Source organism: Enoplosus armatus, chromosome 9 (genome assembly GCF_043641665.1).
Source record: "Enoplosus armatus isolate fEnoArm2 chromosome 9, fEnoArm2.hap1, whole genome shotgun sequence".
NCBI classification, from domain to species: domain Eukaryota; kingdom Metazoa; phylum Chordata; class Actinopteri; order Centrarchiformes; family Enoplosidae; genus Enoplosus; species Enoplosus armatus.
The window spans coordinates 1,980,228-1,994,567 of record NC_092188.1 but is presented as its reverse complement, the minus strand read 5'-3'; the positions used below and the strand labels follow the sequence as shown (position 1 = coordinate 1,994,567).

The 14,340-nt window shown below is 45.5% G+C and overlaps 1 protein-coding gene across 1 annotated transcript in view; it reads right to left on the bottom strand.

Annotated features, from left to right (window-relative positions):
- The window catches only part of mef2d (myocyte enhancer factor 2d), an 81,909-nt gene that overhangs the window by 47,140 nt on the left and 20,429 nt on the right, over positions 1-14,340 (bottom strand). Inside the window, exon 2 of the mRNA XM_070911349.1 lies at positions 1,106-1,489. Coding sequence (XP_070767450.1) covers positions 1,106-1,159 — 54 coding nt within the window. The 5' untranslated portion in view covers positions 1,160-1,489. The remainder of the gene's footprint in view (positions 1-1,105; positions 1,490-14,340) is intronic.

Genomic DNA, 14,340 nt, shown 5'->3' with positions numbered 1-14,340 from the left:
CTTTTTCACTGTAGGGTGGAACCCCATGATTGCTCTGCGGAGTCACGTGAGCCTCATAAAACACGATGCTATTATATTGTTCTGTTGTGAGACTGCCGAGAGAACAGCCACTATGTTGTTCATGCTACATGGGACGTGTGAAAACAGCAAGGATCCCTGTGGGAATTTGTTATCGCATGAGTTAGTTTTCTGTCACCACAATGGAATTCAGTCGTGGAGGACGGGAAATGATCCTTTCTTCGATCTGAGCAGGACGGGTGAGAGGAATATTTAGTCATACAGGCCAGTGAAACATCAGACTAACTACGTAATTTCCTGCACGACAAGGGATGATCATGATGAAACCTTGAGTTTTATCCGACAAAATGAACAGAAAAAATGTATATGTGGTACCAAACTATGTGTTCATTTATAGTTATTAAGGAGTTCTCTTAAAGTTAAACTACACATTGTTTCTGATGCCAGTGGAGATTTATAAAACATTAAGCAGTAATGGGGCAGGACGTGACATGGAACAGAAGAAGTCGGACTCGGAGTGATAAATCAACACCTATGCTGTAGGTATCCACTGCACTGGAGTTCTGTGACCGATGTTCTTTAACTGCAGTGCGCTCGGAGACGTACCAACATATTACATTACATTAAATGTGTTATTTTAAACGACCATCGAATTATCACAACACCGTCTGATACCACTGAAAATAAACAAATCATACTATTAAATTCTGCCCTTTGCATGTATGCTCATAGTCATTTCACTGTACATTACTTTCATTTGGTAAAAGCTTTTGTCCAAAGAGACTTGGATTGTTTAAACATGTGAACAGGATGATCTTGAGATTGAACCACAAACCCTAAACACTAATTAATACAGGATTATTCTCAAACATCGCTTGCTATTTTGCTGCAATTCTTGTTTCCCGTATGAACGCATCTGCATTCATTACTTATATTCTTAATTTATTCAGTTTTTTCATCACTCTTAGTCACCTGTCTCTGTGTTATTGATTATCTAGGATGCTCTAATCACTGAAGCAGCTGCTAGCTGATGTGAGTTAAATCAGAAAGTCATTTAACATTGTTGGATCACTTAATTGGTGCTAACCTGTCTGTTGCGTTCGTCAGTGATCCTCTGAATCTGAATCTTTTTCCTCCCCATGTTTCCGGTGTTGCGGTGGGAGGGTCAAGGGGGGGTAGAGAGGTCAGAGGTCACGGATGGATGTCGTTGTATTTCTTCCTCCTTCGAATGCCGATCTCTTTCAGTTCGTCCTCTCTGCACGCTGACACTGGTGGAAGCAGCCGGGCAGGGAGGCTGTCACCCCGTAAATATATAAAAAAAAGAAAAAGATAGGGAGAAGGAGGAGAGGAAGAACGGGGTTCGGTATGCGGCGCCCTCTTCAGATCATGGTCCTATTTCCGGGGGCAGGTCATCCACACTCAGGCTGAACTGGGGTCCTCTGCCCTCCCCTTCACCTTAACTGGGCAGCTCCTGAAAAACAACACAGAGGCATTCATCAGACTGAGAGAGAGAGAGAGAAGGGGGGGAGTATACTTTGTTTGTATACTGTGACCCACTTCAGCTACTACAAATACTGTATTTGCCTTGACCCCTCATATACAACAACAAGAGAATAAATGATGCAGCAATGCATCGGAGGCGCCATCGAATCAGAAGCACATTGAGCTGAAACATGAAGGCGTGGGGGGGTGGGAGTGTTTGTGGTGCTACATGCAGAGCAGGAGGCCCTCAGGGGCCCGCGAGGAGGGAGGCTGTGCTGTGTCAGCTTCATTAGAGGCATCACCGCCACATCACTGATCTGCTGGTCGCCCGCGGCAACCGGCTGCCCGTTCGGGGCGGCCTGACACGCCGAATGTGATTCCCCAATCGAAGGCAGAGCAGACAGGAGCCACCGAGTCTGCGGATTCCACATATATTCCATCTCCAAACGCCATCCTGTTCTGTGCTAATTCCTTGACAGGAAACAGGTTTTACTCTGTGCTGAACATGATCTGCGTCGATGGCGGCGGGGCAGTGTGGCAGCTGACACTATGGAGGGAAATTATTCTACATTTAACTATACAAGACATCCAAACACATGATAGTTGGGACTGAAAAGCAGTTTTCTGAACTTTTCTTAAAATGATTTTCCAGACTCTCAGGAGAGACTCCCGACAAGCAGGTATGAGTGGGCAGATTCCCACCGATGACACGCAGCGTTTAAACACAACCGACGCCGTTTTGTGTCCAGTAATAACATGATGCCTTATTACCTAAGCTGAACGCTGACCTAATTCCATGCAACACAGAAAAAGATGAAGTGTAAAATGTGTGTCTTGTGCATCTAACTAACCATGAAATAAGGGAGGGATCAGAAACATAGGATGGGTACGTTATAAATTTCTAATTTCAAAAAGGGCAAAGCAGGGAGAGACAGCCCGGAGAATTTCTGCAAACTCATGAATGAATGAGAAGGCGGCAGCAGCCCAGGAATGGCAACAGAGGCGAGGACCGTTTTAGGCCCCGTTTCTACTATTTGTGGATCAGCTTTAAAAATAGCACTCTATATATACATACAGACTGTGTGTACACACAGTACAGCGCACACACACACACACACACGACAGTGGGAGCCAAGTGGCAGCATTACAGAGCTGAAGCATCTGGAAAACCGTGAGTACAGACACCACACCAGCTCTCCAGCATTGTTTGCATTCCCTCTACCTGGGAGAGCAGCAGAAGAAGAACGCCCTCTATTTACATCCATTCTTACGAAACAAAGAACGTGAAATAGTCTGTCATGAGACTGACATCTCTTTTGTGCTGCTGTGGGCGCTGCGCTGCACACTCGTTTAGAGTGGATGCAATTGGCTTTGCTTTGGCGATGAGTTGCTTATGAATTATGCACTGATGGGAGAGATTGGAGGAGGGGGGGGGGGTGGAGAAAGAGGGTGTTATGAGTGTCATAATTGTTTTGTAAAAAGGCTTGATGAAGAACTGGAGGCTGCCTGGTTTCTACGTGGAAAATCTGCAGAGAGCTGCAGGAACTGAATGTACAAACTATTGGCAACATCTTTCTAATATTTAGTTCCAGCTCCTGCAGCACATTCATTTTCTAAAAATCCATGTTCAAGTCCTCTTCATCTTCATCGCCTCTCTTTTGACTGGCTCAGATTTAATAAGCGAGATCAGTAAAGCATAATGAATTCTACCTGAATCACCTCATTAGTGTACTTCTTGAAAGGAGTGGGTGTTCCTAATATGTTGTACACTCATTCTTTTCATTCAGCTTCAAATGACACAGCAGAGGTGTTGGTAACATAATTTAGCTAAATAATAAAGAGGTGTGCGTTCATACTCTCTCACAGCCTTCGTTAGCCACTGTATTTCAGTGGCGGTGAAGTTCAAAGGGAGGGATTTGTCTTCAGGCTGTGGGCTGATCACACATGAAAAGGCTGCTTTATCTGCCCGGGGTGGTCAAGTCCCGACCTTTTACCCTTCATGCTGCCGGAGCTCGCTTCCCATGTCTGATGTCAGGCAGAATCTCTGCTCTCACATGGGAAGCAGAGGGCCTGGAGTGTGTCTGCTGCCTCACTGAGCAGGCAACAGCGACAGAGAGGCTCTGGACGATGAAAAGATTAACGCTGATAATTAGGAATCTACAGCAGACCCAGATTGGAACCCTGGGGAACGCCTAAAACGTTTAGACGGTTTAGTTCGCAAGGGGCCAACGACAAGCTCTTCTTTTACATTTTCTAACAGTTTGGGAACAGGGAATATGGACATAAAAGCACACATTGGAGTAAAGGAATTCAGAGTTTTTGAGGAAACTGTACAGCTGCTACATTCACTACATTCCTGCTGTTTTTAAGTACAGATGCTTGAATATTACAGCTGTCAAGACTCGTTGAATTTTTTATCATCCCTGTGGATAAACTGGGAAACTCTTTCTTGATAAAGCTCTGTGACGCTTATTACCCTTCTAATGTGAGATGTTTCCATGCACATTTGTATCGAGGTGGTAAAAAGAAAACCCAGAAACCTTCAGCACGCTTTACACAATTTCAGTCTATTTATTTGAATTGGCACTTCAGAGTTGTTTTGTTGTTATTCAATAAATGTTAAACATGAAACAGTGCAGTAAAAGAAAAAATAATCATATTGTTTTAGAAAGACGAAAAATATATTATTTAAAAAGGAATAACAGCATAAAACCTGCAGAACTGAGCATTAGAAATGGTATAAAGAAGAAATAGAAACACTATTACAGTACAAATGTGTCCACTAAGCTTCAGAGAAGGCACATCAGGTCATAGCCTCGGAGCAGCCTGCAACAAAGATTAGTCCATAAAAAAAAAACATTGGTCCATAAAAGAACAGTTAGAAAATGTTGCATCGCATCATTATCCCTGACATCTGTTGCTGCAGCCGTTAAGCATTTCAAAGCTTCAATCTTCTATTCCAACGATGTGGGTGGAAAGCCACAAGCTCCGAGGGCAATATTTTGATTTTGACATTTATTCATGAGGAGAAAGTTGACATAGGGACGTCCTTATTCCGAAACAACACGCTTCCCAGTACAACCACAGTCTTCCACAGTTGGACAATAAGAAGCTTCCCGTGGGCACTCAGGGGTTAAGTGACTTGCTAAAGGGCACGTCACACAGATTTTCCCACCCGGTCGAGGTTTGTGAACTGGTGACCTTCCTCCTGACAACCTGCCTCGCTGTCCTCTGGGCTAATGCTGCCCTCGATATTACTGATACATCGCCACCAATGTTTCTGCCACAGGCTGAATGTGTCAGAACCTGCAGGGGAGGAGCGCTGGGCTCTGACTGAGTCATGACACAGAAAACAAACCACTTACATGCCACAAAATGCAGCAGGAGACTGGTGTGTTTGGGTTAGATGTGATTTGAGTCTACACGGCATTCTGTTGGCTTTTACGAGGGGAGATGTGATGTAATCAGATGACGATGTGGCTGTGTGTGCACATTAAGGCCCGACTGATACAGTACAAGATCTGGGTCAGACACAAGAGATTATTAGAGCAGAACAAAATCTGAAAAAGACTAAAATCAACAATATATCTTCAAGGGCTTTTTATTTTTTTGCTGTCGTTATTGGTGTAGGGCAGGGGTTTTAAGATTCCCATGGATGTGCGGACGGCGATCACTGGATTACTTTGGTACTGAAGAAAACTTAAAAACCCAGATGATTCCCAGGAAACTTCTGGAATCTAACCGGATTCGTGGACACGTGTGTTCAGATTTGAGTTATGACTCCGGGATGAACCCTCCTGCTGCCCCCTGAGGAGGAGCGACTCGTCATGGAGCTAAAATCATTTTCAGTCACTATGAAGGAGCGTTATCAGAATGCCCAGTCTCTAATACAACACTGAGGCATCGATATATTGGTCAGGTCTAAGCGTGTTATCTGTTTATGTGCTTGCGTGTGTGTGTCCTCTTGCATGTCCATCCTTTACTGCCCTGGTGTGTTAAGTGGCAGCAGAGCAGCCTGGAGCAGAGAGATAACAGTCTGCGGTAGGGGGCTGGTGGTTGGGTGGGTGGGTGGTGGTGGGGGGGTTGAAGATGGTCCTCGGCTGCTGGAGCCATGCCAGAGGAGTGCTGAGAAATCCATCACTTTTCCCACTCAGCGCCAACATCTGTCGAGGCTGACCAGCGACCAGCTCTACGGCAGACCTCCACACCCGCCTCTGATTACTACAACCTGGACTAATCTGGTCCTGAGTGGTTTAATGGATGGAGCACGGTCGTGGGAAAGTCTGAAACATCATCTACACAATATGCGTGTGCTTATGCCATGGATTTAACTACCTAGTAGGGATGTAAAGACTGAACTGATATAAGTCAGCGACGGGTCCACACATTAAAGCAGCTCGAAGGAAAATGACTACAGCAGCAACAGCAACAACTTCTAAATAGTACTCTCCCTGAACTCCAGCCAAAGGATATAAAAGCAGCAGTAAACTGTTATTTGCAAGAAGATTCAGCAGTTAAGTGTTGTTGATAATGTCAGATTCAGTAGGATACTGACCCTGAAATACACAATTACCAGTCAGCAGCATCTCAGTGAAAAATGTATCCTCCAAAAAGTTGCCCTATGAATCACTGGCCATTTTTGGCTAGCACTTACATGACCAGAAGGTGAGTAAATATTGATTTCTTACAAGCTACTGACCATTAATTCTCACGCATGTTAATTTTAACATTTAACAATGAAATCTGACCCACATCAAACTGTCCAGCGGCTACTTTGAGTTTATAGACGCTGCATCTAAACATACATCACACCGTCTAAGAGAGTTTCTCGACCGTCACTTGCTGCTTAGTCTCTTCTTGAAGGCAGATTGCTGGTACAGGCAACAACATCTGTTTTACTAAACCTACAGTGTCTCTGTTAATAAACAACGGATGCATAGAAAAACATCGCCAAGCTAACTTTTTGTTATTGACTAGACATTGCAGGCCACATCCGTCACTCCTGTAAATATACACGGTGCTCTAAGGCATGCTGGATTAAAGTGTCCAAGACATCGCAGAGGTTGTACGTCATGATATCTTTACAAATCACGGCAACTGTTGATGAAATGGAAGAAAAATGCTCGTATCAGTTAGCAGGCCAGGCTGGCAAAAATATCACAGAAGTCACGTCGAGATCTGCCGAGGAGCTCAGGGCTTCAGGTTTCAAGAAGAGGGCGACCTGCCTGCATGTAGCTGCTGGAGCCGTGACCTCTGCAAGAGACTATCAAAATGACTGATCTGTCCCTCAGTCTGAAGTCTGAGCAGATCGATATTTCACCAATATTCATCCATCACTCAACGTTCACTCCAACCGGCCCGACGTGACGGACGAAACACGAGAGGACAAGTGATGCCGAACAACTGCGAATCAAAAGCAGGCGTTTGAGGTTGTGACGTGCTGAACGCTCACGAGCTGAGGATCCTTTTTTGAGCAACGACAGCAGAGCTGAATCAGACAAGAGAGCAACATGAACTCCATTACTCCGAAACATTAATAAGTTCAAGATCACATCCTCGTTAAGAGACCTTCATAGCTTAATCTTATGTGCCAGATCGAGCTAAAACAATTAGTTGGTTGTCAGAAAACTAATTTAACAATTTTTAATATTGTAATACGACTTTATGAAAGTGCAATGCTAAATATCTGCATGTAGGGTCACTGTCATCATGAAGGCATTAATGCCAAAGTTCATACACAGCTCGCCAGCATCAAGATACACTGTAAGCATGAATCAGGGGGGTTTTTTTTTGGGGGGGGGGGGGGGGGGGGTCTAATGGGCTTGTTTCTCATTGGGGCACAAACAGAGCGGCTGATGGGATCAAGGGTGGAGGGCTGGGGGGAGCTGGCGTCTAACTGGGCCACTGAATTCCCTCATCTGACCCAGCGAGGCTCGGTTTGCGGCCCAACCTTGAGGGTGTTCTGCCAGCACCAGCTGTGGGATATTTACAGCCTGTTGCCGCATGTTCCCGGGCAACCATTGGACACGGCTCCCGCCACACTCGGGCGTCAGTCACCCAGCATGCATCTTCGCTGTATCAAAAAAGAAAAAAAACTAAGGCTGATTTTGTGGTAGAAGCATCAGCAGGTGGAGTGAAGGGGGGCGGGGGGGGGGGTTGTGACAAATAGTGGAGGAGGGAGCTGCTGGCCTTATATCTGAAGCCTGGCTTGTGACTGTGAGTGTGATTGTGCCTGTGCGTCTACGCTGCCAACCCTGGCAGTGGAATATGATATCCCCTTCCCCCTCCTCCTCTTAACCAATCATGGGTGAGTCTTCGGAGAGGTGGGGGAGAGAGATGCAGTGCAAGGGCAGCACTTCTGAGGTGGCGGTGGTTTGGGGGATGGGACGGGACGGGAGGGGCGGCGAAGAGATCTGTGCCTCTCGGCTCGTGAATCACGCCCACGTTGCCGGGCCGCTGTCAATACCGCAGTCTGCCCGAGCACGTACACACACACACACACACACACACACACACACACACACACACACATAAAAACAAACAACCACACACACAAAGAAAAACACACCCACGCATTTAACACAGGGCGCACTAACTGTCACTGATCTACTGTTAGTGCTCATAGCCTCTGGCATGAATACGGCAAAAATACCCCGTTAATACCCATAATACACCCATACACGTACATGCGAGTACACACAGACACACAAAGACGCCTTTTGTCCAGCAGCATGTGGAGCGAAGCGGACTTGTTGGCAGGTCACACAATACTTTGAGTGTGGTTTGCTGTTGACTCTGAGACTTGCCCCCGTCACTGCATCACCGGCGTGGACTATGCGGTTTGACCTGTCAGGTTACATCACTGCCAATGGTAGAAGCACTTAACACGCTCGGAGGCACACCCATCCCTGAAAGGTGCGAACTGATTGGATGATCCAGCGGAACAATAAGAGGGAGGGATCTCACAGTTAGGGGAGGGTTTTTCTGTTTACAAGTTATTGTTGGCACCAAAGCAGTTCACCTGCCAAGAGTTCAGGACCTGATTGAACCCGGGGCGGCCCGCGGAGAAACCAATGAACAAATTACTGCTGTAACCACTATCAATTAGTTTTTGATTACTCGTGTAGTGTATAAAATGTCCATCACAATTTGAAAGGCAGCCATTGGTTCTTATTCATTCAGTGAACTTACAACTTGCTTCAGAGAAGAGCTGCAGCTAATGATTAATCTGTTGTTTTTGTTTATAAAATGTGATAAAACAACAAAAAAAAGTCCATAAAAGCGTCCAAAACACAAAGATATTAACTTTACAGAGAAGCAGCAAATCCAGAATCTAAACAGTTATGGATTCATGTACTGTTGATCAACAGCAGGACAGTGAACTCGGAAGCAGAAACGACCACAGGTCAGAGAGGAAAATGCTGCTGAAGACTGAGGATCTCCTTTGAATTGCAGCTTAACTCCAGTCCATTAAACTCAAGCTCTCAACGTGCATCGTTTTTATAGAAAAGGCTCACAGATACCAGAATCCAGTGGGGGTCAGGTTGATTTCTAGTACGGCTGGTGGTACTTGAGGGTGGTCTCGTGTTTTGACAGACTGTCCTTTAAAAGGCCGCAGGTTCAATCCCAGAAACAGCTGCCTGTCCTGTAGAGCTGCAACCAGCGACTACTCTCCCTAATGATTAAGCTATTGATTAATGCGATGAATGACAATAAATGTAGTCGCAGGAGTGCTTTGTTCCCACAGCCCAAAATGACGTCTTCAAATTGCTTAGTTGAGAAAACCAACTCCATTCGTTTTCTGTCAGTCAATCAATTTAGTGCTGAAATGATTCGTCAATTATTTGACAGAAAAGTACCCTGCAACCATTTTGATCGTCATTAATAATTATTTAAGCCACTTACAAAGCAAAACACCAATCAGTGTCTGGCTGCAACTTTCTGTTTGATACAATTGTAAATTGAAAATCTTTGGTGTTGTTAGTTCTGAAGATGTTTCTCTCAAGACGTTTTACAGACTAAACCATTAGATGACAAACCAAAAAATAACAATCGATAAATTAATAATGTCCTAAACTAATCAATTAACTAATAGTGTCAGCTCTACCTGTGTCACTGAGTTAAAAGTTGCTGATCAGTTTTATCTGCTGTAAATTATAGATTTCAGTTACTCTAAAAATGACTAATGAAGAACTGCTGTTTACAGTTATTATTAGGCCCTTGTTTGTCTTACAGATCAGATCATTTATAATCTAACGCTCTCTTTTCATTCAGGACACACACACACACACACACACACACACACACACACACACGTGTTGGACTGTGAGCTTACAGGTTTACAGGTTTTCCTTCCCACCGTCTTCAATCTGCTGCGGTGCAACAACAAAAGGTCTGTGACAGAGAAAAATGCCCTCTAGACAAAACATTGATGACATCAATGTGACAAAGAGGGCGAACGTTTGCCGTCACCAGTCGAACACGTTCTCATTTACGCGGCCAAGAGCCAGTCAGGCGAGATCAAGACAGCCGACTGACACTTAAATATAACCGTTTATCACGAGTACTATCAGGCTTATTTTCATGAATGCAGGTGAGTGGGAGGAGAAATGTTGTTGTTTAGGTACAATAACACCTGCCTATTTAAAGCGTTTTGTGGGATTTATCCGTCATTAACTATGAAATGTGGGCACCGCAAGTGTGCCGAAGGTACTCAATAGCAATAAACACTCAGCAGAGAGTCTCTCACACACACACACTGCTGCTGCTTTGAGAAGTGAACTGCGACCCTTTCAACAGATTAACTCTCCCTGAAGAAAACAGGTCTTTTTCTGGGACGCAGAATAAACCGACTCTGTCATGATTGTTTATACGTGTGGTCACTGCAGCTTAGAGAGGCATCTTTCAATCCGGCCACGGGAGATCGAGCCAGGTCGGCTTTGTTGTCAAGATACCCTTCAAAACAAGTGTCGAGCAGCTGCTTGGAGCCCCGCGAGCCCATGCACTCCTCTTCTGAGGCCGGCGGGTCGATTAACGTGTAGAAACAGGCGCGTTTAACCATATTATAAAACATACAGGAGTGATTAACTCGCTTCAGGAAAACTCATTTTCTCAAAATGAAACTGGTGTCTAGTGAGCAGCCAACAGCATCGTGCCACTCATCCAACTGCCTCTCACATATCTTTACAGTTCTAGAGGATACAGAAGCAGGCCGACCATCTTTATGTAGCTTTACTGAACATAGACAACTTCCTGCTATCTACCGTCTGTTTGACCTACTTGGCTTTGAAGAACCAAACAAGGTCAAAGAAAACCATCAACTTTATACCCTCAAAGGCTTTACACATGTGTGTACTTGTGAAGTACACAACGTGGTTTAAACAGGTGTCAAGGGCACGAGGATCATGAAACTCAGCCGACACATAAATGTCCGTGTAAGCCTTCAATACAAGAAAGAAAAGGAACAGGTGTGACGTTAAGAGCTGCGCGACAACACAAGCCATCACCCATAAATCTTCACAACAGACCCCCTCCGCTCTCCATCAGCAGATTTCGAGTTGGGGGAAGGTGTCAGCTCTGCGGCCGATGATGGAGAACAGGCCACACAGCAAGTCACCTCGCACTCCTCGCTATCTACCTCGTAAAGTCCTCGGAGGCGCCAGCAGAGCACCCCACCGATGAGCCTCCTGGACTGATTAGAGCTCACAACATTTTTTTGAGACCGTCTCTTGCACTTCAGCTTAAATCAAGCATGTGAAAGTTGAAAAATGTTAGTTTTAGCCAGAGGAGAAGTAATGTGAACACTTAAAAACATCCATCAAGGATGACATTTTCTCTTGAAGTAATTATGGTTTTAAGCGAAGCGGCATTCTTGTCAATTCAAACCAATTACATCAGAGGAACACACACACACACACACACACACACACACACACACACACACTTAGAGCTGCAATGTCTCGATTGGTCGCTCTTACCGTCAAAGATTAAAGATGCCAAAAGGCGGTATGGAAGTGCTCTGACACAAACACAAAAGTCTGGATTCTGGATTGAGGCCAGTTAATTTTAAAAAGAGCTCCAAGTGCGAGATAGTCCACGTCAAAGATCTCAGAGGGATACAGTCCTGAACAGAAAGAGGGTCCAACTCAGAGCAGCACATGTGCCCTCGACTGCTGAAGTGACAACTGCTGGTGGAACGCCCTCCCTCCAGACGCCCCAAATTACCCTTCTCACTGGACACCCCCAGCCCCCACCATCAACCGCCCCCAGTGCACTCATCTCCCCCCTCCCCACCCACAAACCCCTCCCCGGTCACCCTTTGCCCTAATATGCCTTCAGCAACTGCCACCAATTCATCAGTGTCTCTTCTGTTCGGCTCTTTAAAGGGACGTTCCACGCGCTTCAGTCAACAGATCATGTATACATGTGTTTCCACCACTGATTAATCTGTCAACATTTTCTTTAATTCATCGATTATACATGTAGTATATAACATGTCCCCAAAACGTGACATCTTATGAGAAATATTATATCTTAAAGTACACAAAACAACAAGAACGATAAATTGGCACAGCTTTTCACTGATGAAGCTGAAACCAGCATTTTTACTTAATGGAAGACTTCAATTATTAACACAGTGGTTTAATTTTCTGTCTATCAATTAATCGACTAATGTATGAATTTGTTTGTCGCTCTGGCCGAGGAGAAAATGCTGTCCTTTATTTGGTTGTCATGACTTCACGAGTGACTGACGTCCTGTGACGGTTCCAGCTGCTCATCCTCAAAGCGAGCAGACGACAGCGCCGCAGACTCGTGGAACTTTACGATACTTCATAAAATCAGAATAATAATTCAAGCTTGACGTTCACCCTGGTGTCGAGCTGAGATGATCAGCCGATGAATCAATGAGAAAATGAATGGATAGAAAGAGAAAACATTCTCTGGTTCCAGCTTCTGCATGTGGGGATCCGTTTTCTATCGTTACTGAATATCTTCAAGACAACAATTATTTCACGTCACATCAACAAAATGAATGATTATTCAAATAAAGAACAGAATAATCTATAATGACAATAATCATTAGCTGCAGCTCTACTCTGGTGGGTTAGGCTACACAACTCCAGCAGGTTTGTTTATACTGTGTGGAGATGAATGGAAACTAATGGCCGCCTGGTCGCACAAATGCAGCCTAAAACCTAAGACTGTACGGCAGTCATTTGAAAATGTAGTGTGAACACGATAAGGAGCCAGCGGTGTGTGTGTGTGTGTGTGTGTGTGTGTGTGTGTGTGTGTGTGAGTCACTAGCTGCCTAGCTGAGTGTGTCAGTTCCTTGTAGCACACCAATCTGTCCCTCGTGCACATGTGTGTGTACATCCTCCATTTGGATCATGAGCTGCTGGCAGTGGGATGGCAGCTGCCTACATACCTTTTGTTCCACTGGACCCTTCAAGCCCCCCCCCCCCCGAAATCTATACACAAACACACACACGAGCAGCACACAGATATACACTCGCATGCTCAGCTGTCGGAGAGTTCAACACACCGTAATGTCTCGTGCCACTCAGCAGAGGAGTCATTTTAGAATCGAGTGTAGAGAGTTTGAGCTGTCAGACTTCGCCGGCTGCACCGCCACGTCCCCCCCCCCCCTCCCTGTTAGCTGTGATGAAGCCCGCCGCTGACGGCTGTGATCTGAAGCTACGTCCAAAGCTGTGGAAATCAAATCCTCGCAGATCCGAACTCGGTGAGATAGTTCGATGGCTGCAGAGAGGACTGTAAAAGGAGAGATTCGCCGTCTGTGACCGTTTGCGACAGTAGCTCCGCTTCCCAAGGAATGAATCTCAGCCTCTGCCCTTTCCTGACCTTGAAATCTCCGAGGGGGCCCGGAGGGTGTGGGAAATGGGAGGCCAGGAGTCTGCTAAACAGTTGTGTCATTGAGTTTCCACACAACACAGCCAATGTATGGATGCAGGCACGTCTGTGCCCAGAGCACGACGGGTTAAACAAGGGGCAGAAATTCCAAGGGCCAACTTGGTCCTGAAGCAGCAACTTATATGGATAAATCTGAGAGGGGAGGACAGAAAACATGAACTCCCTTCGTCTATCAGGGGCAGGAAATCTGCCCGTGGATGGGAAAAATATACACCACCACTAAACACAACAATCCTAATGTCACAGCACTGAGGACACAATTACTTCCACAACAAACACCAGTGCTCAGTAGTGGGCTGATCTCACTGCCCCTTTTCCAGGTTTCTCCCTGCTTGTTATCCACATTTGTCGACCATGTGCACGGCCGCCTGGGGGCCCTCCATGTTGAACACAGGGTGTTGGCCTGGAGCCTAAAATGGGGATCTATGAGCCTACCTCCGCTCTTCCTGAGACAAACGCGAGCGTTGGCCAAGACTGTGTGGTGCTGGTTACATGTGGTGGGGATCCGGCACCGAGGAGAGGTGGGGGAGGCACAAACACAGAGAGAAAGGATTTCTATTCTCTCTCCTTTAACAGAGCGGTGAGAGGAAGCAGCTTCTTTGCCCTGAGGCAAGTGTATTTATGTTGAAAGGAAACACAAAAGCGTATAAGCTACAGCTCTCGCAATGATAAACATCCATCCATGTAGCTGCAAATACTTGGGAACAGTTGTAGAGAAGGCAAAACGATTTGTTTTGTGTTTTTGTTCCGTGTGAAAGGTGAGCCACCTGAGTGATGTGCCACCACAAAGACAAACTCGAGGTTTTGTTGAAGACAAGCTTATTTGGTACTTTGTCTTTGTATCAAATGACTAATAGCTTTGTGAATAAACATGCTATGCTTTCAAGGGTTTGACAGTGAATACCCTGATTA